Source organism: Protomyctophum bolini, assembly GCF_963924005.1.
Source record: "Protomyctophum bolini genome assembly, chromosome: 19".
Taxonomy (NCBI): domain Eukaryota; kingdom Metazoa; phylum Chordata; class Actinopteri; order Myctophiformes; family Myctophidae; genus Protomyctophum; species Protomyctophum bolini.
In genome coordinates, this window is record NC_137880.1 from 20,333,955 (window position 1) to 20,359,150 (window position 25,196).

General features: G+C 41.8%; 1 protein-coding gene across 1 annotated transcript; it reads right to left on the reverse strand.

Moving 5' to 3' along the window:
* Positions 1-5,020: 5,020 nt before the first annotated feature.
* Positions 5,021-12,559, reverse strand: gpr176 (G protein-coupled receptor 176; the record flags this gene model as incomplete). Its single annotated transcript, XM_080791408.1, has 3 exons — positions 12,255-12,559; positions 7,950-8,202; positions 5,021-6,263 (listed from the first exon to the last, which is right to left on the reverse strand). The coding sequence occupies exons 1-3, from the start codon at positions 12,472-12,474 to the stop codon at positions 5,021-5,023; spliced, it is 1,716 nt and encodes a 571-aa protein (XP_080647534.1). The 5' UTR covers positions 12,475-12,559.
* Between the last annotated feature and the right edge of the window lie 12,637 nt (positions 12,560-25,196).

Below are 25,196 nucleotides of genomic sequence, written 5' to 3' on the forward strand. Positions count from 1 at the left end.
TGGCACTTTTATTTTTATATTTTGTGTACTGTTGGACTATCAACCATAGTCCCATGTACTGTACACAGTACATGTACTGTAAGAAATCAACCATAGTCCCAGCATGTACTGTAAGCCAACACTTTGAATCCCCCATGGCATTTCAGGCTTAACCGTCGATCAATGATGGCTAGTGTGTGCTGGCTGAAATACTCTAGAGAATTGCTCTTTGACGTAGAAATGTCAGGATAAACTATCTTCTTCCCACCTTTGAATAATAGAGCTAGATTTTTTTTCCATTCAGGCATGAGTGCACAATGTTGGCTGATAATGGTTTGTGGAGAGAAGTAGTAGTAGCTTCTGTTTCCTTGTGGACAAAGCAGGGGATTGTGGGTAGCCCTGAGGGGGTTGATGGCTTGACAAATATTTGAGGTGTGACCTGGCTGTGTTTACTTCAGCCAAAGCATTGGTCTGGGCCTGTTGCTATCATCACAACATACATCAGTGTGCAATGGCCATAATACAGTATCAGAATCAGTTGAGATAGAACTGTCCTTTTGAACTGAACATGACAAAGGATTATAAACGGAGACAATTCAGAATTGAGGCTTTCACATTTAAATTAATGGATAAATGATTTGTATAGCACATTTACAGTATTATATGTCCTTACTCATTTGTTCCGGTTTATAAACTGTACATGTTAAATGACCCATTGATTTTCTGCGTGCAATCAATAGCATGGATTAACTTCACAGGAGATCCCCAACCAGGAAGAAAGCAGTACTTCCTTATAGGCAAAGAAAGAGAAAGAGAGAGAGAAATAATAGGTTGATGGTTATATCTAATTTAACATTTGTGGAGTTGGTCACCTGACCAAAAGCGGTTAACAAAACTGGTCGACATGTTCTGTTGCCCCAACAGGGGCAGAAACGGGCAGAAACAAGGCCACAACCACGCTATTTACACACACTACAACTCGCTTACAATTCGCAAACCTGGCAACACTTCTCCGTGTTCTCATAGGCCCTCCAGGCCCGCCCCCACAGCTACTTTTCACTCTCACAATCGGCCATCTTGCTTTTTACTTCGATGCGCGAGTGGACATTTAATGCAAATACATTAATTATAGCTCCAGCAAGCAAACACAAACACCTCAACTCCATCTCATTGTGAATAAGAATTCCGAGGGGAAAAATAATTTTTGGAACGCCACTTTCACCCAGTATGAAGCTAAATGTGGAAGCCGTGTGTGTCACACCAACACTGGTGACCCAGAGAATCCTGTGCCGATTCTCAGGCATCTGGCCTGAGGCACTGCCTGCGAGTTGGCTCTGCGTGCGCTTTTTCCAACTCTCACTGATTTATCCAGCTCACACGTCAATCACAGTCAGCAGCTCTCAGCCTGCACACACACGCACGTCTGTCTTGCGCACACGCGCACACACACACACACACACATACACACACAGGCTAAGGCGAGTGGCAATTTAATGCAAATAAATTATTTATAGGTCCAGCAAGCAAATCATGATGGTCTGTAGGTCACAATCACATTCCGATTTGAGGGGTTGTGTTTTGTATGACATTTTGGCCAGTAGTTTTATATCTATCTCAGCTTTTGCCTGATAGCACACATGCTAACAGTGCTGACCACAACGTTAGCAGCATTTGATGACAGCTTGCCATAGCAACGTACAGTGTGCGCAGACCTAACGTGAGCTTCTGGGACAGAAACTTGCGTTTTCATGACAGCAGCAGCTGCTGCACCCTGTGATAGATACTGTGCTAAAGATGCTAAAGCAACACAAAACAACATCCACACGCAAAACAAACCAGGGACCAGGGTTGCCACATATCGTGGATGTGAGAGTGAAACAAGCAACCAGGTCTATAAAAATGTTAATAGGCCAGTTCAAAGTAGGTAAATCAGAAATGGTCCGGAAATTAGTCTTAAAATAATCAATTATAGTGTTGACTGTCACACTTTGTTGTCTAATGTTGTTTCAGAGCAGTGGAACTCAAACATTTCCATGTCAAGGACTACCAATAGATAAACAAGTCCAAAGTAGCTTATAATGATCAGACTTGGCAACACTGTCTCTAGGTTGAACGTTCGACTTTACAAGCTCACACATATGAAATATGTTTTTTTGAATCTTCAAACTGAGACATATTTGATGATAATACTGTTAGCACAGTCATCATACTCCAAGAGCATACAAATGGAACTAAATGGACCCTGATTTTCCCAGAGAGCAAATGGTATCAAATGGGGGTCTGTGGCCTAATGCATTTCAAACTGGGGCTTCTTGGTATTATATTCTCTGCATATCTTATCAACTTGGGGTGAATATTTCACCACAATACTTTACTGAATATTTCACAAGAATATAACACAAGAGTCAAATGTACGGTCAAATGTAATCACAATATAGGCTACAGATGTAAATATTTATGACAGAGTAAAATGTCGAAAATTAGTGCTATCCCCCCCCCCCCACACACACACACACACACGACAGGCAAGGCTGTTGTTTGCATCGTTAGCAGGCAGCAGCTACCTTGCCACTGCTCTCTGTGACTGTAGTTGTTTCACCATGTTTGCGTATTTATGAGAAATAAAAAACACTTTCTGTTATTATAATAATTTATAACCCATCCGTTACTACATGTGCAGGGCACACTACTGAGTTTAAAAACACAGCTGAAACATGAAGTGGAGTCTGTCAACTCGCAATTTCCTTCTTCCCATATTGTGCTGCAATGTAACTAGGATTCGCCGGCCGAAGGCCGGCGAAATTCTAGTAACATATAAGTGGAAAACTGCTTCCCTGGTGTTGCTGGAGTTATTGTATTGACAGTACGTCATAAAGAGACGAGTTGATCGGGTTCAGGTTTCAGCACCCAGCATTGGCTGGGATTTGCATTGGTGAATTTCTCTGTCTCTCTACCTCCCTCTACCATACATCTCTCTGTCTCTCTAGCTTTCTCTCTCTCTCGCTGATCAAGTGTCATGTCACACACAACAGAAACGTTGTTGACATCAGGGATCTCACGCACGCACGCACACACACACACACACACACACACACACACACACACACACACACACACACACACACCTTCACTTTTATTACACTTACCCGCCATGTGTGTGTGTAATCTCAGATTTCAATTTATCAAAATCAAGTACAAATGACAAAAACACATCTAGTACAGAACATCATGTATACACATTACACATCCATTTACAAATTTATAATGAAGTTAAAATACAGCTATCAGAAAATAAAACCCATATAGGGTCAGTGAATGAACAGTGTAGGGTGGGTGATGGCTTACTTAAGAAGTCACACCTGGCATAGCCTCAGAGACCACAGGTGTTAATTGGACAAACAAATTGGACTCAGAGGTAGGTGTGACCTAGCCTGCGATCCATACTATTTTCTGGTTTCTGATCCGATCAGGAGCAGAAATAACCTTAAGTTATGTTGTAATCACTGGTTGTCCAGGTGACCGGAACCAACGGCCAAAACCAAAGGTGCCGACATCACCCCAAATAATTCCCCGCGATCAAGGACATCATAACTTAAGGACCTTCCCAATAAATGCAGCATAGTTTACCCTTTATGCGGCATAGTTTAGTTTATAGGAATAATGTGATTGGTATATCCATCTTTTATTTCAACTTGTAGCGCCCAACAAGACTAAACTAGTGATTAAATGGGGATTGGGTAAACCAAAACAATGGAATGATACAGTAGTGTTTGAAACTATTGATTGCCAAATGGCAGGCATTCTATACCTTCTTCTTCTCTTGTTATCTCTAAGCACAAACAAATTCCAAATCAACTGTATCGGTTTGGGGAATTTACGTATATTGAATATGATATGAATATTCTTCATGCTAAATACGATAAGGTTATCGCAACTGGCCCACCTTTGCAGTTACTCGCTCTTGCGCCATCTGTGAGCCTAGTAAGTCTATGGAAGTGTCCAATTTGTTTGACTCAGGCTCAAGTGTGACTGCTTAAATCAATCATCACCTAAACTACAAAATTATACAAAATGTGTACATTTGCAGACCATCAGTATCATAATCTATTCAGTGAATATTCATAATAATTAAACAGTGAGGATGAGGATTCATAATAGCCTTCATTCATTTAATCTTGTGGAAATTTGTCACGCTTCAGGGCATCTCTCTGGACTGTACTGGATTTGTACAATATAGTAACCACAAGAACTGTAGCGTCCCTATCCTGGGCATGTGAACAATGAGAAAGAATAGCTCATCTACAAACTTACGTGTCGCATTGCGAGTTGCAACGCGGTGTGATCTTGTAGATCATCTATTTTTGGTGAAGTGATACAGTACTGTAGTGTAGAGGGGGAAAAAGAGGGCCCCGAGTATATACCCCTGGGGCACCCCTGTCAACTGAAGTATATAAGTGGTTAAAGTGAATAAGTGATGTTAGCTCGCTAATCAAAAAGTATTAACGTTTGTAAAAGGTATACCTTGTGAATTTACTGTACATTTGTGGTGGAGTAGCTTTCATGCCTCTGTCTCAAAATGTGTACTGCCACAGCCTGTTTTGCTTTGAAGGTCACAAGACGAGTCTCTCAGGGAACTGAATACAATTCCTCCCACAGAGAAACTAATATAATTTGATGTCCACTCTATCAAGAAACTACTTTCAAGCAAATGCTTGCGGTAGGGCAGAAAACTGTATACAAAATAAATAAACAGCAAAATTCTGAGATTTATTTGAACTCTTACGTGTGTAAACCTGAACCTCACTAATTGGTACTTTAATTCTGAGAGTGTAAACATTGACCATTAGTGTTAATTTAACCCTGAAGGTACATGGACCCTTAGGATTTGTCTGTACCAGTGAAAATGAGCACAGTTTGTTTTTTTAGAAAATAAAAACACAGCAAAGTCACACAAAAACAGAGTCCGAGCCTCTTGCTAAACACCAATGACTGGTGTGGCACTGTGCCCAGTGTTCCAGATGAGAGCTCAGGGGTTCTGTTTTCAGAGGTCCACAGTGGGGATGGTGCTGACCTTGTTGTTCCTGCTGATGCGGCGCTCCGGCCGAGGCCGGGTCTGCTTTGTCTGGATCAGTTCCTCTGGGGTGTTCCCCAGTGGCGGCAGCAGCCTCTTCTTACTGTTCCTGGTCTCAGGGAGCCACTGAGGCGGCAGCTCAAACGGACCGAACCCGAACTGTGTGGCGTCCTCAGCATCCGTCGGCGTAGCTGGGGCAACTTGTGACGAGGAGGTATAAGCACAGATGTGGGCCGGAGAGATCCTGGGCGCCGTGGGCAGAGGGGGAACGACCTCCGTGGTCATCACCAGCATGTCCTTGGTCATTACCCCCGCCCCCTGCTCAGGGTCCTTCTTCTGGATCCCCTCGGCTCGGAGACTGCCGAGTCGGGACTCGCCCTGGTTGTCCTCCATGGATTGAGCGCATGCTCCTGAACGCAGAGATGTGACCCCGTTCTCCGCCTCCTCCTCCTCTTCAGAGGGCCTGAAGATCTGCTGCTGGCCAATGTTGAACATTTCCAGGAGCTGACTTCCAGATCGGCCCGCCATCTCCAGGCCGCCTGACCCCGCCACCCCGCCCTCCCCCGACAGGGACGCCAAGCGCCCCGTGTTGACCACGTTGCGGCGGCTGTAGCGTCTGTGGACCCTGGCCAACAGGTCCATTAAGCTGCGGCGTGCAGATCGGTTGACGGTCAGAAACAGTAGCGGGTTGGTAAGCAACGACATCTTGGGCAGCCAGGCGGCTGTGAGGTACAGGGACAGGGGCAGCTCCTCGCCCTCCACCAGGACAGTGCGGTAGACCACCAGGGCCCCGTAGGGGGCACTGCAGGCGGAGAAGGCCAGCACCATGGCCAGCAACGTGGCGTGAAGCTCGGCCTCCCGCTGCGATACGTAGGGGATGGAGATGCTGCTCTGTGGCGTCCTCAGCGCGGCAATGATGACCTTCTTCTTCTGGCTGGCACTGAGCGCTCTGCGAATCAGCACCATGAAGACGAAGACCAGGGCGAGAGGAAGGATCACCGTTGTGACGTTGTAGACCAGCACGTACACCAGGTGGCCGAGGGACTGGGCGTGGGCGTCTGAGCAGGACGAGGTGACGTACACGTCGGTGACATTGGTCACGGCGAACACGGGCACACTGACCACCACTGCATGGACCCAAATGTAGATGACCAGGTCTCGGGATCTTGCATCCGAGATCTTCCTCTCTAGCGGGTACAGCACAGAGTAGTATCTAGTATACAAGCGACGGGGGGAAAAAACAAAGCATTATAACAGTGTGACCAGTAGAGCCATGGACATACGCTAACTAGAAAGGTGCGCTCCTCTGAGCACAGATCTCCACTAGTCTGGGTTGCGTACCCAGGGCTGTGTCAGTCGTGAGGTGCCAGCCATCAGGACACGAGGAATCTGCGGGGGAATTGTAATATGATTGTGGCACCCCCTATGGTCAGAAGTGAAATTGTTCAATTCTACATTGTGACCTGGTCATGTAAATGGTTTATTAGAAGGATTTGTTGAATATAATAATATTGTGTTTAGTCATGGCATTCTGCAATCAGTTCTTTCAAAAGAACAATGTTCTGAGGAAAAAAACAACTACTAGAATCAAGGACAGGTGTTTTCGATGAATCTATCATGGTTAAAATGGAGTTTGAAGTTACATAGGAAGGGCTTGTCTGATCAAATGAATATCATTCAAATATCTAAATAAAACTTTGTCCTGGGTGCAACAGCCTGAGTAGACATTAAAATGACCCCAAACATGTTTGAAAGTGAAATATCCCTTTCCATATGCTTTGGCTCGCTTTCAAATACGGTTCTCAGAGCCTGGTCCTGCTCAGAAGGTAGTACAACATCCTCAGATAGTATACATACATCAACCTGATGAAGGCGTAGTTGCAGTAGTTGCAGTTTTTGCGTAGTTGCAGTTTTTAGTCTTGCAATGCATTAGCCACTTTTCTACAAGAGTGCCTTGGTAAATTTAGTTCAGAACATATAATTGTGTGTGTGTGTGTGTGTGTGTGTGTGTGTGTGTGTGTGTGTGCGTGTCTGCGTGCGTGCGTGCGTGCGTGCGTGCGTGCGTGTGTGCATGCGTGCCAGAGGGTTCTGTGTGCTTCTGGCTATAGCTCTGAACACTCAAGTCTTGGAACATATCCTCCCAGCATGTGCTCTATCGATCTCCTCCAATCTTACCTCCACAGGAGGTAGATGAATGAAGCAAAAAATACTTTGTCTGCTTTTTGCTGGTCCTACTGTGTAGCATCGATTTTCTTTTCTTTTGTACTTCGGAGTCTGAGGTTTGACTAAATGAATTGCTCCTGCAGACTTGGTCAGGCAATATTTTGATTCATTGGGGGCTGCATGTGCATTAGTCTGACATCCCGTTAGTCCGACTACGTGGCCGTTTAAGGCTGCCTTATACTTGAATACTTTTGTACTTTTTTTTACAAAAGCGTATTGACACAAAAATGTGAGTATACTTCTTCCATCACTGCTAATGAGCAGAGAAAACCGTTGAGTTCCCCACTAGCAGCCTGCTTCACCATTTTTAATTTCTAGCTCCAAACCAAACCCTATACCATTGTAGTGAACACAAAGTTAAATGTTTCCAAGCCAGTTGCAGTGATCATGGTTGATTGTTTTCTTCCCTGGCTTTTATTAAAGGCCCAAACTGTGATACAGGCAAAAGACGAATCAAACGGGTTGTACAAAATAGCAGTGGAGAGTGCTTTATTGTGTGTAGAGTGTACAGTGACACATTTGAACCTTATTACTGTATGCTGTATTTGGGGGCTGTAATAGGTCTGTTGATGGGATCCTTGACGGGATTCTTAAGGTATGGGGGGTGGTTTGAGAACCACTGCCATGAGGCATTGGAGCTTTTATTATTCTCTGTGGTTAAAGAAGATGAACTGACCTGTCGAGCGCGATAGCGGCGAAGCTGAGCACGGTGACGGAGCAGAAGAGCTTTTGGAGGAACTTGATGGCCTTGCAGAGGAACAGCGTGTGCAACCACCAGCAGCAGCGTGGACTGGCACCCAATGCCACGTCGAAGGGCACGCATGCCAGGCTGGCGCAGAGTCCAGAGCATGCCAGGTTCTTGATGAAGCGGCTGGTCACCGTTTTAAACACACTGGTACAACAGGTGCACCACAGCACCGTAGCATTGCCTATAGGGAGCGAGAGACACCGGGTGTTTTACAAAATTGTCTATTTATTTATTGGATACATTTTCAATTGAGGTTGTATAATTTTTTTGGCCAGAAGAAAAACTGTGACTGGAAAAGGAAATATGGCAACTTTCTAACGGTTTGTCAGGTCAGGTGCAACTTTTCTTTTGTCAAATATGTTTTTATTGAACAGATTATAAATTGTTACAAACATTATGATATGAAATAAAATAATACATTTTAGGCCAGGTGCAACTTTACAAAGAAATAATCTGTATAATCAATAATCAATAATGTAAATTAACAGCTACAGTATGAGTACAGAATGGTAGATTGTGTATCAAAATCACTTAATTCCTATACTGTACTTGGTCATATCTGCCGATACCGATTCTGACTGATCACAATGGAAACAAGCCTATGCCCTAGGGGGCTGGGCCCAAAGCCTGTTAATAAAGTATTCAATCAATCAATAAATAGCCTATACTCTTTTCCAAGTGTCTGCTAGTGTTTTCACAACTGAATGACTACTGAATGAGATGAGTACACAAATTAAATGTAGAAAAAGGATTGTACATCCTATTTGGATTTGGCTTTTGTTCTAGACTAGAGGTACTAGAAACTTTTGATTTATATTGAACTCAATGATGGATTTTGAACTCATTTTTATTTTGGCTGGTGAAAACGATTAAATAATCAGGATTTATTATTTCTTTATGGCCGATATGACCAATTCCGATTATGCTACCGATTATATCGTGCATGCCTAAGTACCATGCATAATAAAGGGTATGCGTGTGCCATCTAACTGAATGGCTAAAAACTACTTTCTGGCCTTGACAGCCCATAAATCCAAACAGAAACGTCCTATTTGACTGCATTAGACGACATTAAACGACGTTAAACTCACTTAATTGCCACTCACTTTGCCACTCGATTTGCCACTCACTTTATGCATACGCATACCCTCTATTACTATTTTTCAACTACTACTTCCATCAACAACCTTCCATACAGACACACATCACATTGATTCAAACCATTGTGCAGCATTGTACAGTTGAATAGAGCATTCACCATGCAGGCCTCTCAATCAGACACAGCATGTGAGGCCACACAGCAATCAAACAGGCTATCAAACAGGTTTTGCATTATACTGTAAGTCATGAAAAAATAGGCCAATAGGCAGCATGACCTATATGAGGACTGGACAACATTATGAACCAAGTAATTCAGGGAAAAACCATAAGGCCAATTTGAAAAATATAGCTACACGAATTGACTTCCTTGGCCTACTGGCAGGATTGCACCACAAGTTATTTACAAGATTAGCTACAGACAGCCTGACACACACAAACACACACGCACGCACGCACGCACGCACGCACGCACGCACGCACGCATGCATGCATGCATGCACATAAAAACATAATTTCTGGACTCAAACTTTGGCTTGGAGTATCCACAATTGTGGACTAACCTTGGGTATTGTACGTGTTCCTAAATGTATTCAATCCAATATAGTCCGGGCTGATAAAGCAGGCATCCGTGCTGTCTTTTGTCACTTGTATTGATTGATTGATTGATTGATTGATTGAAGAATTTATTTTACAGATTGGAGAATTACAGTACATTTCAAGCACAACTCAATACAAATCCACCTTTATGTTTCAAATTCTAACCTGGGAGTTGAGGAGCACCATGGCACCTTTTATCACCTATAGCAATAGCGTATAGCAATAGCTATACGCGATAACACCCACCAAATCTAAAGAAGTAAGATTCAAGTATCACATAAAAATTATTATAAACTTGTCATATCACAAATGGCACCAGCGAGTGCTATCTACCTTTCTGGAAGATTTAAAATTAAATTATGCCTCCAATTGTTTAAATAATGCATGTTACGTAGACAGCACTAGAATTGCATTTTATGTAGTCATAGCACTTTATAGTATAGTATAGTATAGTATAGTATAGTATAGTATAGTATAGTATAGTATAGTTTCATTATAGATATTCCACTGTTACGTACTTACATATGTTTCATGATAACTACTTTTATGTATGTGATGTATGGCCATGCTTTTGTTCTTGCTTAATGTAAATCGCTCTGGATTAAGAGCGTCTGCTAAATGCCTAAACTGTACATTGTAAATTGTAATACCACATTGTGTTAGATGAGTGAAACATAACACCTTCTTATTAGCAGCTGTAGAGGAATATATTTTCTTTAACACTTTCTCACACAGCTTCACAAAATGCTATAGTGTACTTCACTCAAATGATTGCTCCTGATTCTCTTTATTTATTTTTATTTCCACCTTTTCCATTCTGTATCTACTGCACTGAAGTATGCTACCCAAGCATTGCAAGCACTGCAAGGATAGGTATGTGACAAATAAAACTGTGAACCTTTTTAAGATTTTCAAAAGAAAAAAAGAAAAAAACATTACCTGCATAATTTGCAGCTGAGCCATTTTCTGCTTTACAAGAGTGAACACTCGAAAGGCACTAATAACTAAATGACTATCCATTTGAATTCACTCATAAAGAACATCTCTGGTGAAGGGCAATTTCAGTATAATGAGAACCCGGCCTATACCAATCATTTAAAAAGGACTTCTGAAAAATCCTAAACATCATCCTTTTACCACTGATGCCACTTCACCCATTTTCAACCTTATCTTCGTATAATTGATCCTTGATTCCTTACTAATGCTTATTATAAGATGGTACCATTTCCATCTACTCACTCTGTGTCTCATTGGTGGGCTGTGGACCAGTTGACATAATCGATGGAGATTCCAAGCTAATAGAAACTACAGACTCATGCTATATTAGAAGCAATTGTTCTTTCATTAATATAGGCCTACATAATATATGAAGATCACGACACTGACCTCGTCAAACCCTGTATAGCCATATAGAGAAGACTGAATCATCACCTAGATCTGCATACAGTATATGGAGCCGCCCAGCAACTCTACATCTGACCTCAAACCCTTAGAGATAGGCTACCTGTCCATTCGAACTCTAAACGGGCCCGCCCAAAAGTTATTAAATGCTAGCGAAAACTCATCAAACCCTGTACACTCAAGCCACCCTTAGATCTCCATATATGGAGCTGACCTGTTCTGACATTCCATATGTTGATCTGACCTCATCAAACCCTGTACACTCAAGACTCGCTCCATATATGGCCACTTTGGCCATATAATAATAATAATAACACAAAATGGTAGCCTGCTTAATATTAATGAGGACCAATTATATAGAGATTGAAAATGGGTGAGGTGCTCTTTTAAAGCCACCCCTTAAGATCACTCTTTATTCCTTGGTCTACACAATAGACTCATATACAGCTCAACCACTGGCCATAATAAAATATCATTAACAACAACCGATTTTCATTTGTTGAGATTGGTGATGGGAGCATATTATGTAAACTAAAGGAAAGTGCACCACTTTGGGGCAGTAAATGCACCTGTCTGGGACTGGGAGACCCAGAAAGGGGCTGCTTCAGTAATTTCATTAGTGTAATGTTTACTTGAAGATAAGGTTCTTCTAACCTTTCTTCTTTTAGTTGTTTTCTCACCAAGTAATTTTTTTCTGTCATATAGGCCTGGTTTATATATTAAAAGTGCATTTATGTTCATGACAGACCAGGGGCCATCATGGCCAAGCCAAACTGTGAATATATAGGCCTATCTATGTCAAATAAATAATTGATTCGGTCTTAAGTGAGTTAACAATTAATTTGACATTTTCACCAGAAATTGCCCCGAAGAGGAATTAGGCAACTGAAGGTGCCTGGTCTGCCAAATGAGTGCCACGTAGGCATAGGCCTACATATTCTCACAAGATTCTACTGTATTTTTGGGGAGAACTCAAAACAGTAAATGCATAATGCCCAAAATTGGGTGCAGGTGCACCATCAATCAAGTGAAATGAGACCCCCGGGGGGCTGGGCCTGGTCGCCTGGATGTGATGTGACTCTGAGGTGAGTGCATGTGTAGTGTGTAGCTACAGTGTACGTGTACTACTCTCACCAATGAGCGATCCTATGAGGATGAAAACTTGTATGGTGGTGGTGAAGTCCCTGTAGGCTTGGTGTTCGACGAGTCGCTGTTGGTGATCCAATCGAGTCACCTCGTTAGATGGACCGCTGTCCCACTGCGTTGGGCTGGAAGAGTTGAGGAGGTTGGCCGGAGTGAAATTCGCTGCACCATCTCCGACCGTTGGAGTCGGAGGCCAGCTCCCAATATCCATGTTCGTTCACAAGACTGTTAGATGTGTATTAGCCAGCCTATGTTTTAAAAACATGGCATGGCGTGAATAAGAGCCTGCACTGCAACAGCACATCCCCCAACTGCGCTCGGAAGCGCGCTGCCCAAGGAGGTGATGCTGGTGCCTTTTCCTTTCCTCCCAAAAACATAACTCGTGTCAACAAATGTATACGTGTGTCAACAGTCAGGTGGTCTATCTGAGAAACGAATGAAGAAACGAATACTCCATACTCCAAAAATAATATAACATATACCGGTACATTAAAACAGGTTAAAAAAGAGAAACAAAAAATACCACAGTTTAAGCTTAGTGCCTATCCTATTTCCATCTGCGGATTTTCTTTTCCAGATTTTTTATTATGCTCAGTCTCAGGTCAGGGCAGCATCCGTGCGCAGCGGGTGTATTACGATACGAATAGAGTGAGTGCATGCGATCGGTTGACCGTGGACGATGTTGAGGACCGGTGATGCTGTTCGCGAGTCTCGCAGTAAACGGAATAACGGATTATAGCCTATTGTCGCTCAACGTCGAATAAATCGGTGTGCCCTGTGTCCAGACGAGTTTACAAACCGCTGCTGCCATCCGCGCTGTCCATTTTATTGGTGGACTCGCTGGTGTTTGTTGAATACCGGTATTTCAATGCATGATGAGGTGCGACGTGCGAGACTGGAGAGACGGCTCCTCCTCTTATTAACAATCAATAATTCAGAATCTTGAATTATACTGGCTAGTGCCACAATTCATTTAAAATGTAATATAGCCTAGGAGCCTATACCAAACAACGAGCAATCACCCAAGTGTCAATTCCGTAGTCAATTCCGTAGCGGTAAATCTTTGTAATTTTAGAGGCAAAACTTGTAACTGAAGACAAGTGTGTTATTTTTCGCAGACCTTTGAGACATTCCTCTTGGGTTAGTTGAATTCTCTTTTGAAAATACCCAAACATGGCAGTGCATACCATGGTCATGCCAAACAATTTAAGTGTATAGCTACTGTGAGTGAAGTTGTTGTAGTGGATGTAGCTATAGGCCTATTAATGTTCATCCAAATTTGATTGATTGATTGATTGAAATATGTATTAACAGTTTGCAGAATTACAGTACATTTCAAGCACAAACTCAATACAAAGACTGTTAACTGTGAGTGGACGATCCAATTAAGCATTACACTTGTTTACAAGAGGGTCCACCTTGTTCAATTCATCAAAACATTTAGAGACTTCTATATAGTCAAAGAACAGAACAGGCGGAATTAATAAAGGAGGTAAAAAGGGAAAAGAAACATATACAGTGAAGGGGAAAGGGGGTGGGGGGTATTCAGATTTTACGGGGCCAGTTTCTTAATGACTGTTGGTAGGGCGTTCCACATTTTGGTGGCATAGGAGTGAAAATAATTTAGTCCCTTGTTTGTGCCGAATCTGGTTGTGCACTCCCTCATGGTGTTGTGGGTGTGGACTTCGTTAACATTAAGTATCTAGACAGGTACATGGGTAAATTGGTGGTGTATCGAATGGCCAGTATCCTATCAACGGAAATTGACTGATCAATCAGTGACTGATCAGTCAGTCAGTCAGTTATAGTTACTGACAGATGCAACTCCTGCATGTGCTTATAAACAGTGGAAGACCATGCATGCAGTCTAGAAATTATGGTTAAAACAATAAGTAGCTAATGATTTTCATTCGAATCCGGTGTAAACACACATCATTTCAGCACATTTCCCCCATGTGATAAATGATTTAGCTAAATGGAGCGTAGCCTGAAGAGTTAGTTCAGACAGTCATACTCGAGGGGGTTCATGCCATGCTCAAAGGCGCATACTATACTCAAGGGGTTAACATGCTGCATTACTATGTGGGCGTATAAGTGTGTGCAAGTCCCTCACGTCATTCGCTGATGTGGCAGTCAGCTGACCAATTGGGCGGGCTACTTAAGTTCACCAGTCTGCATGCTCTTCCTGCCTTCCTCTTCCTCTTGGTTGTTATGTGATGTTTGCTCCCACCACCACCCCAGCACCACCGGTGGGCTCTGTTATTATCTATCTCCCTGCTCTTAATGTTTTACGATGGTGTTTAATCGCGCCGAGCAGGGAGAAAATGCAGCAGAGCCGAACGCGAAGTCTAATATCGTATGCACACTTATGCAATATAGTATTCTCATTCTATAATAAATATTGGTTAAATCTATTCGTGAGTTGTCTGACTGAACTTACCTATGCTTACATTGAAGTTTTTGACATACTTTACTGTACATAATACAAATCGTACCTTTCATATATTTTTTTGTAAATTAATGCCCTAGGCCTATATATACTTCATCATACAAGTGTCGCACAAAAGTAATGAAAATAGAAGATCAGCTATTTTCACTATTTTAAATGTTTGTTTAAATAATAATAAAAAGGAACGGTTTTGGACAAGGTTTGCACCAACACAGCAATAAAATGTTGTTTACATGAAAAGTATTAATCTAAAATGTCTACCGGTATGTTAAAATAAAGTAGGCCTTGCTTCTTATCTTATAGTCCACTTGCCAGAATGTGAACCCAGGCATGTTGAGTACACCAAATTTTTATGTTAGAAATGTTGAGTATGGGTCCCCAGCATGTAGAAACTGCCTACAATTTTCATAATTGCCATAATATGTGACCATACCATTAATAACCTATAAGGGGAAAATCTAAATTTCATCATGCTTTAAGAAGCATTCATGTGACATGTCAAACTAGGAGGTTTTCATGATGCTGAATCCATTCCAAGCCTTAGTTTTGCACAAAAAATACTCCTTGGGCTATAGCCGTCATCACAAATGTGATGATGTCACATTTGGGCAAGTGGCTATGGCCCTTTGTTAGCCCAATGAGTGTTTTTTTTTATTTGTAAAACTAATGCTTGGATAGGAAACTTATATAGGTTATTAATGGTATGGTTACCTATTATGCCAATTATGAAAATTATTAAAAATATGCAAGTTAGCTAGTATCCTGCAGTTTCTACATGCTGGGGACCCATACTCAACATTTGTAACATAAAACCTTGGTGTACTCAACATGTCCGGGTTCACAATGGGGCTCTATGGGCTGACAAGTAGACTATTACACCCTTTTTCTCTTTGACCGAGCACGGAGCACCGCACAGTGACAGTGAGTGACAGGATATTGACCTGACAGCATGAGACTGTACTGCAGCCAGCAGGCTATCAAGCTCTGCATCTACTGTATAGAGACATGTATGCATGCACCTTATCTAGCATGGTAAATACAAAGAGATTCCTATATGTTTTGAAAGAAGCTACAATCATCATGTTACATAACAGAATTGTGGATGGAAATCTTAATGCTGACTCAGAACTCTGGACCAAGCGAGAGCCTGATCTCATGGCTACTTAAATTAATTCACAAAATACCAGGAGAGAATATTGTCTCTCTGAAACCATAATGGGAAACCAAAATGTATTTATTCTACATTTATTTGTCATTATTGACACACTCACCTCAGCAATGCAGTCAGTACTCAGTAGTACATACAAGTTTTAATTGCTATAGCTGTGAAGGCAAGAGCTCAGGGCATTCCCATTTTACCTCCTTTATGATGATTTCCTGCATGTTATTTGGCTATAGGCATTTGGCATAAGTGTATGACTCTAAATGTTATGATGAATTGCAAACTGTTAAATACTTCAATCAATCAATCAAGCTCATATGATCAGATCAGAGCTATGGTACTGACAGGGGATACTGCTTATGAATAATGTGTACTTACTTTACTGGTCAAGATTAAAATTGCCTTTAGCTTCACTACAGATACGGTATAGACAACATCAGTAAATCAAGTCATAAACATTCACAACTGAAAGATGTTGTGTTGTGTTGTGTTGTGTTCTAATGCACTTATTGGCATATGCTTGAACAGGGTTCACATATCCTTTTTCACCTCTCCTTTCAGAAGAAGACCAACTGAGGCCATATCATCTGCTTATTTATACAAACTGTTGAGTGAATTCTACCCTAGTAAAATCAACTGAGTAATATGGCGACAGCCACTACAAACGTGCTTTGTGTTGTGTTGTGTCATTCTTGAGGAGTCTATATACCATATGTGGAACGGGACTGATTATAGCTTCCCACTGGAGTGCAGCGCATTCTAGCCATGCATGTTATCATCATTGAAATTCTTTTCAATTCCCTCAGATGTCTACAAGTTTAGACGTCAGCAGCTCATTTGACTTCAAATTACTAAGTACTTATTAAAGCTGTTTGATAAACCACAGCTACACAATGTCTTCAACATGTAGGCCAAAATGTAACAATTCAGAATGAGTAAAAATACAACTTTGCATTCACTTCAGTATCTTTTCCCTTGTTGTGTCTTCCTCCATTCCTTTTCCTTATTGGCTACTTTGAGACTACAACACCATAGTAACACCATTAACCAATTAATCAAGGACAAGGAAAGGCACAAAAGTTTACCCTGGGGTTTTACTTCTTTCAAAAACAAGACTGAGGAATACCCCTATAAGGCATGACCGAAACTTCATCCTTTCAAGGAATACCACAGACTTTTAGACTGAATATGTTAATTTGTTCAGAAAATGTTGCACTTATTATATAACTACATTCCAATCTAGTCCTATATTTTTGCTGATCAGAGCGGTAGTCACCAAATTATGGTGTTAGATTTACTAGACCGGTTCCCAGCTGTAGTGCTGTAGAGTCGCTAACGATGCAGTTGGAGATCCATGCCCCACCCGGCTATGCAATACCCGTTGTACCCGTGTCAGAGTACCCATTCCACCCATCTGTCTGTGTCCTTTTTATGCCCATCCGTATGCAGATTTCTGAATCTGTCTCTCTGAATCCGTGTCCCTTTATTCCTATATATGGAGTTCTGTGTCAGGCAGGGCCAAATATGGAGTGCTGTGATGTCAGAACAGGCCAGCTCCATATATGGAGCATGTGTAGGGGCTCTGTCGAGGGCCCGGGCTGCCGGGCATAGGCCTTTTGTGGGTCCCACCGACTCAACACCGGGCACTGCACTCCCTGTTGGGGTGTGGAACGCATGTGTTTTTGAAGTCGGTGGGGCGAACGGTTCCCGAGTTACGTGGATTACAACCGTAGGCCTACACACACGTACATACGTACAGAGAAAGGGTGCATATATAGACTAGACCTGTACGAGCCCGTCGCACCAACCATCCAATGCTGTCCACACGCAAGGCAATTTAATACAATATTTTCATTTTTATTAACAATATATTTATTGCATTTTTTTTTTTTGTACAAACAGACAATACAACAAACAAAACAATACACAATACAGACAATACAATTACCCAAAATGAAAAAACAAACAAAACAAAACAACAACATACAGTACGTACATAATAATAATGGCACTCGAATGGCAACAATAACAGAGTCAAACAACAAACAAGACCAAAAACAAACAGCTGCAGAGAAATATTTTCATTTTTGAGCCGAATGCGAATGAAAATAAAAGCTAATACAATGTTTAGGCCTACAATAAACCACAAACAAAGGGGTGGGAATTTTTTTTTCTCTGATGAGAGGTTGTGTAATTAATTATTGTCATGGTTAGGTCATGTGTTATATTATTACTAGGCCTACTATTACTCTGGTGCACAATGTCAGTGTTGTGTCTCAAGTACCTATGAAAATATGTGTGGGGAAAAGGTTATGCAGGAAATGCACACATTTGTGCAATTGAGTGGAGTATCCACTAGAGGGCAATGTCAACACAATGGTAAAAGGATAAAATGTTTATGTAAGAATTAAGCAAACACTGCAACATTTCAAACATTTCAGTCCCAGTAACACCAATATAAACAATAATGAAAGGTGCAATGTTCAGAACAACAGGACAGCAACATTAAAATGAACGAAAAAAAATATATATTTAAAGTAATTGGGCCTTAAGTATTAAAGTATACTCCAAGAATTTGGCAATAGAGCTACAAGTCTTTATTTGGCTGGCTCTGGGTTCACTCACGCCTCCAGCAAAGGTACAGTAGTCTGGCCTGGCCTATACAAATCCACAATGCCAGTTAATGGACTCTTTCCTGGATGAGAGACAAACAAAAAGGGCAAAGAAATTACTGGGGGGCAGGAAGGGAGACAGGGCCGGCTGCAGGATGAAATGACTAGATGAAAATTGCTAGGGTGCACAGTTATTTTATTTCAACATACAACTATAGCGAACTATACAAGTGCTTCTGCCTCCAGAGGGCGCTGTGGACTTTGTGGGGGCTTGGAGAAGTGTTTATCAGCCTATTGACACATGTTGACAGTTGATTGATTTAACAATGAATAGCTGAATGCTGAAATAAAATAACATTTACTGCTGTTAAATAGGCAGCATTTATGTAAGTGTGGTATAGCTACAATCTGCAAACTATTTATACAGTATTCAATCAATCAATAAAAACCTGAGTTTGTCTGTTTCTATACTGTAGCCACAGCAGCATGTATTGAAAGTGTAGCCTACAATCTGCATGCAAACTGTTATAAAGTGTTCAATCAATCAATACAAATAAATTGTCTGAACTGCAGCCACAGCCAGGTCAGACACATTTTCTAAAGCATGTAACCAGCATAAAGCATTAAGTGTACACTGTGCAAACTTATAAACAGTCTATTCAGTCATCAGCCGGCCCTTCCTATAGGCAGAACAGGCAGTTGCCTAGGCGCCATGAGAGGAGGGGGCCAGGGGGAAACAACCAAGCATGCATTTTTTTTAACTCGTATATACAGATTTTTATATAATTCATTGAAAAAGCTCCTTCAAATGTTTAAGTTTTGACAAATCTATGTTTGGGGCATCACAACACATATATAACATAATATGGAAATCCATATTATGCTATGTCATTTGCAGTGGTGGACAGTAACTGTTTACTTGAGTACTGTACTTAACCAAGGGGCCTACCAACTCATTTTGAATACTATAGTACTTGAGTATATACTTTATCCACTACTAGTCATTTGAATTGTATTCTTGTTAGTAACTGGTAACTAAACAGAATAGTCTCAGATACCTTGTTCAGGAGGATGTAATAAAAGAATGCTAGTGTAATTTGGTCATAATCCATGTATTATGATACTCTTTTACCATCTCTTTCTTTCCAGTGTCCACAGTAACAAAGGCTATCCTTATTACAGACTATAGTATTTTTTATAAATTACAAAATATCACCATCCATAGGCATCATGATGTTACTGCAGCATCATAGTGGATTGAAGAAGTCCAATAAGAAGCTGAGAAAGCAACTTTGTTTTGATGCAGCCAGTGACCAGTGACTTTCAACTTCACTTGGAGAAATAGTAATTACTTGAGACATCTGGACTATGAATCAACATGCATGATGCATGACTACCTCTGTCCAAAGATTTCTCTCAGTTGTACCATATTAACGTAATGACAGTCCTTTTTATTATATTCTTCCCACCACTGCCTATATCTCTCATATCTCCACGTAGTGATGCGAGCAGCTCTCGTCTGAAGGCTTCGGTAGAGAGAACTGTATATGTCTCAGCCAGGTGCATTAAGATTCAAAGATTCAATACTGCTCTAAAAACAGACAAACATCACAGATGCAGGCATTGTGAAGACAGAGTAAACAGCACAGACCCTGGTAGACCAAGCTACAGCATAAAGGGGGCTGTGACATCATACAGTAGACTGAGTAGAGGAGTACAGTACATGTCATTGTGGTATGTTTTTTATTGACTTGCCTACCACATCTTGTCACTTATGAAACTGTTGGATGACCAAAAACATTAGCTGAAATCGATGACTATGAACAATGTTTTGACCGAAGCAACAGCTGTAAGTATTTGAAATAGTCTTGCACAGGGCTCTGCAAGCTGAGCGGGCCCTGGAGCTTAAGCTCCCCTATTAAAGTTCCATTGTTAATCCGGGCCTGGACAGAAGGTTGCAGAGAGGTAGGGCACTCCTCCTGGCAGAGATTTGCACTCTAATGTGTGCATCTAGTAAGTTCGAGATGTGTACAATTCTCGTTTTCTTCCAGCACTCACAATCTCTCTCTCTCACACACACACACACACACACACACACACACAGGCTGTACCCTAGCCCTTATTTTAGGACTCGAACTTGGGCAGGAATTTTTTGCCTGTGCCAAAGTGCTTTGTTTGCGACGCAACGCAAAAACCTACCCTTGTAGGAGCCCTGCCCTACCCTACCCTACCAGCCCTACCCTACCAGCAGCAAAGAATACAAAAACAGATACTTACCCAGTTACCGTGAACCATCACGTTCTTCTGCAGATGACAGGCAGTGTCCACAAGTTAGGTGAAATGAGGTGAAATGACAGAACCGGCCGAAATTGTGGCAGTCGACGCAAAAGACGCAACGCAAACGAGTGCAACAGCAGGCAGCCCGACACGACGCAACCGCAGGAAGCCGGAACGCAAACCCAAACGAGAGCAACACCATCAGTAGGCTACCCTGCAGAACCACACCAGCGACAGCAAAGGACAATAAACAAGTTTGTACTAACTGCGCCGCAAGCAGCTCTTCCCAGCAGCAGCTATAGTGTACAGTTCCTACCTCAATGTCTTGTGCAGGGAGGGGGGGCATCGGTCTGGGACACTTCACATGGGCTCCAGGGTAGTGTGGGGGTCCTCGGAAGCCTAAATTAGTGGTGCTGTGGGGCCCACGGACATGGCTCGTCTCAGGATCCAGGGCTTGGTGCTGCCTCCTACACCACTGGTGCAGTGACTCTTCATATTCTGGAATTACATGAAGAGTGTCATTAGTGTTATGTAGGCCTACATCACATTAGAAACACATGTGGCTGTATAGCCTTGTCAGCCCCCACAACTGATATTTTATAATATATATAATTATATATTATAATAGAATACATCAATATTAATTATTAAACCAAAAGTTCAAACATAAATCATAAATCAAATGCTTTCAAAATAAACAAACAGTTAACCAGTTGATCCAAGTTAAGACACCAAGCCTATATGACTCACCGAAGAGTAACCAAAGGTTGTCACAGTGGACAGGACCATGCTGCTGTCAAACATTTCGGCCATCTTGCATAGGTGGGAGTGGAGAGTGTAGGAACTGATGTCACCTTTATACTGCCTTGATTGACAGTTGACATGGGTTGCCATTTGCGGGTTGCCATGTTGGCTGGGTTACATTTCCATTGCCAAGGCAAAAAGCAACAATACAATCAAAACTAAATGTATGTACATTTGAATTGAAAGTCAGAATATTCAATAAATCAGTGTCACACACACGCACATGCGCGTGCGCACACACACAGTGACACACACACACACACACACACACACACAGACGCAACAGCGCAGCGAGAGAGAGAGAGAGAGAGAGAGAGAGAGAGAGAGAACTAACCTTTTTCTCAAATTGTGCCATGCTGGTGTGTGTGTGTGTGTGTGTGTGTGTGTGTGTGTGTGTGTGTGTGTGTGTGTGTGTGTGTGTGTGTTTGTTGCTGATTGGCTGATTGGCTGCAGGCCCATCACCAAATTAATGTGCACAGGGGATTTTGGAGAGAGACACCTGGGACAGCACAACAAGGAGATAGACATAACTTCTGACAGGAATGCACGAGAAACTTACTTTTTAACATATATCACATTCTTGCCGAGATATATTTTCGAGTTAATAAAAAATAAAAATAAACGAATGGTTCAAATGCATTAATTAAGATTCGAGTGCCAACCCTAACGAGCACACACACACACACACACACACACACACACACACACACACACACACACACACACACACACACACACACACACACACACACACACACACACACAAACCATGACAGCTTTCCCTGACATTTTGCCAATATCATCCCAACACCATACAACTTTCTATTTCAGCACTGACTGCAAATAACATTGCTGATATTGTATTTCAGAGCAAACAACACAACTTGTGATGCGTCTGGGTGATAATGTAGCTGCCAGCCTCCGACCTTCAAAATGACAGTACATTGGGCAGAAGATATGTACAGTATGTGTGCTGTCTGGCAAACACACACACACACACACACACACACACACACACACACACACACACACACACACACAGAGAGAGAGAGAGAGAGAGAGAGAGAGAGAGAGAGAGAGAGAGAGAGAGAGAGAGAGAGAGAGAGAGAGAGAGAGAGAGAGAGAGAGAGAGAGAGAGAGAGAGAGAGGAAAGTAAATTCCCATACACGTAGGTCAAGGACATTTCTCAAGACACACACAGAGGCAGAAGACCAGCTTGCTATACAAGCTGGCTGGTAAAAAATCTCTTCCCTGAACAAACAAAACATGAGAAAAGAAATGTCCTTGAATCTTACAGTCTGAGGTTGGCAGGTATACTTAATAAATTAATTAACAAAATCACCTTTTTCTTTGTTATATTGGTCTAGGTAGGGAGTCAATTGCAAAAAATTTGCCTAAACCTCAACCTTAATTATAGGTCAAGCCCAAAGTGCGTAAACCATAAACCCCTTATTGTTTTCGTGTGGATTCCGCCATTTTTTGCAGTTTTGGCAGTTCTGTGCTATCGTTCTTCACGAAATTCGACAATATGGTAGAGGGCCATGAGAATCCCACAGGAACTGAAGCTCACAGTCATTTGTCAAAATTGGTCTACCTCTGACCCTTAGATCTCCCAATGAGTTAATTTTATGATTGCTCGATACAGGCTTGACACCACCTTATAGCTGCTTGCAGCTATATTATTTTGATTAGCTAAACATGGCCTGTTGAAAAACAGGCTCAAACGTGAATTTGTAAAAAGAAAGAAATCTTAGACCTAAACCTAACCCCCTAAAATCCTAATATTTAAACCCCAAAACAATGTTCAACCTTGTCTTGGGGTCAAAAGCTCTCCTCTTATTTGGCTTACACATTTCTGAATTTGATGGCCTTTGCATTAATACCGCCTTTGTCCTTGCAAACAGGCTTTGCTTCCTAACTCAGTAAAACAAAGCATAAACTAGCCTTAACTTCATTATAGCCAACCTTAAACTCAAACTAATGTAACATTTGTCATGAATTGTTTTGGATGGGTGGGGGGGTCATCTATCTAGTTTCATTCCAGTAATATGCATGCCAGACAGGCGCAAACGTGTTCTGTGGACACAAACCCTATGGGCCCAGGTCTTATGACTTAACTTAAGACATGGAGGCGTGACCAATGCGGTTAAGAAATGCAAAATAGAGCGCAAAAAGACTTCAAAGTATTCACATTTTGGTGCCCGTATTTCCCCTAGTGCCCACTCTGCCGGGGTCTGGTACCCAATCTGTTTGGGTGCATACATTTCCCTAGTGCCCATTTCCCTGGTGCCCACTCTGTTTTGGTGCCCACATTTCCCTAGCACACACTCTACTCCCCCCAAAGTGCCCACTCTTCCGGGTACCCACATTTCCCTACTGCCAAGAATGTTTTGGTGCCCACCTTTCCTGTTACCGACATATAAGTAGGTGGGGATCTCTGATTGACTGGCTACATAGACTAAATCGTAGGCAGTGTTTTAGTTTAGTCTTCTTTTTATCTGAATCCAATCCAGTAGAAGCAGGCCTATTGTAAAATCAAATATATTAAAATCAGAGGTTAAACAAAATTCCACCACCATGGAATCTGTTATGGTTTGTGGTACCCCTCTGCCTATTTTGGACATTGTTTTGGACTTTGATTTTGTGTTTTGTTTTCCCCACCTCCTTATTACTACCGTAAGCAAGACACTGAACCCCCCTTCCATGGCTTCCGCCGCAATCGGTGTATGAATGTGTGTGTGAATGGGTGAATGCAATGCACATCTATATGTAAAGCGCCTTGGATAAAGGCGCTATATAAATGCACCATTTACCAGACAGTGATTGCATTGATTTGTTTCTATGTAAACCCTGTTTGCCTTTCAGTTGGTGCTTGGTTCTTGTGAGTAATTGTACAGGTACAACAGAGCTCCTAGGGTTCACTTTCTAGTGTTCAAAGTTTAGTTTTTTATGGTACGCTGTAGCTAATAGACTTAAGCCTGACTAAAACGTACTGTTTTCTTGCCTTTTGCTTTCTTCTGCGCTTTTTGAGCTGTTGGATACATTTTAGTTTTTTATTCTGCATCTGAGCCTCCACCCCTTGGCATTCTTTAGGGTCCCCAACCTTGACAGAATCTAAATTACTTTTCAATAATTTTCCTTTTGCTCTGAGCTGATTTGGTGACGGTTAAGACACAGCAACCACTGATCTACAATGTTGCTGGGGTCCCCCAAAAAGAACTGAGACTGATGTAGCAAATTCATCTCTTAGAAATACAGTAGATTAAATCACTGCATGGTAGCAGTCAGAACCTCAATCTAATGGACAATGTGACTACTCTACTCCAGCGATAACATGTAGATAGATAAATCATTGCATGCATCATGCATGCATATATAGTATACATACATATGCTACAGACATGCACACATGTACAGTATAGTAGCCTACAGTAAATCATACAGGAAATGTGTGGAAGGCAAATGGCCAGTAGAGGGCAGAATATAAACAGCTAAATAAAAGTAAAATCTACTTTTTTTTTATTTTTGTGATTTTAAAGAACTGTAGAACAATAATGACCCTCTGTGTCTGTCTCCTCATAAAAGTGATGGCCTCTTCAAAATATTCCAAGTCAAAGTGTTTGTGGGTG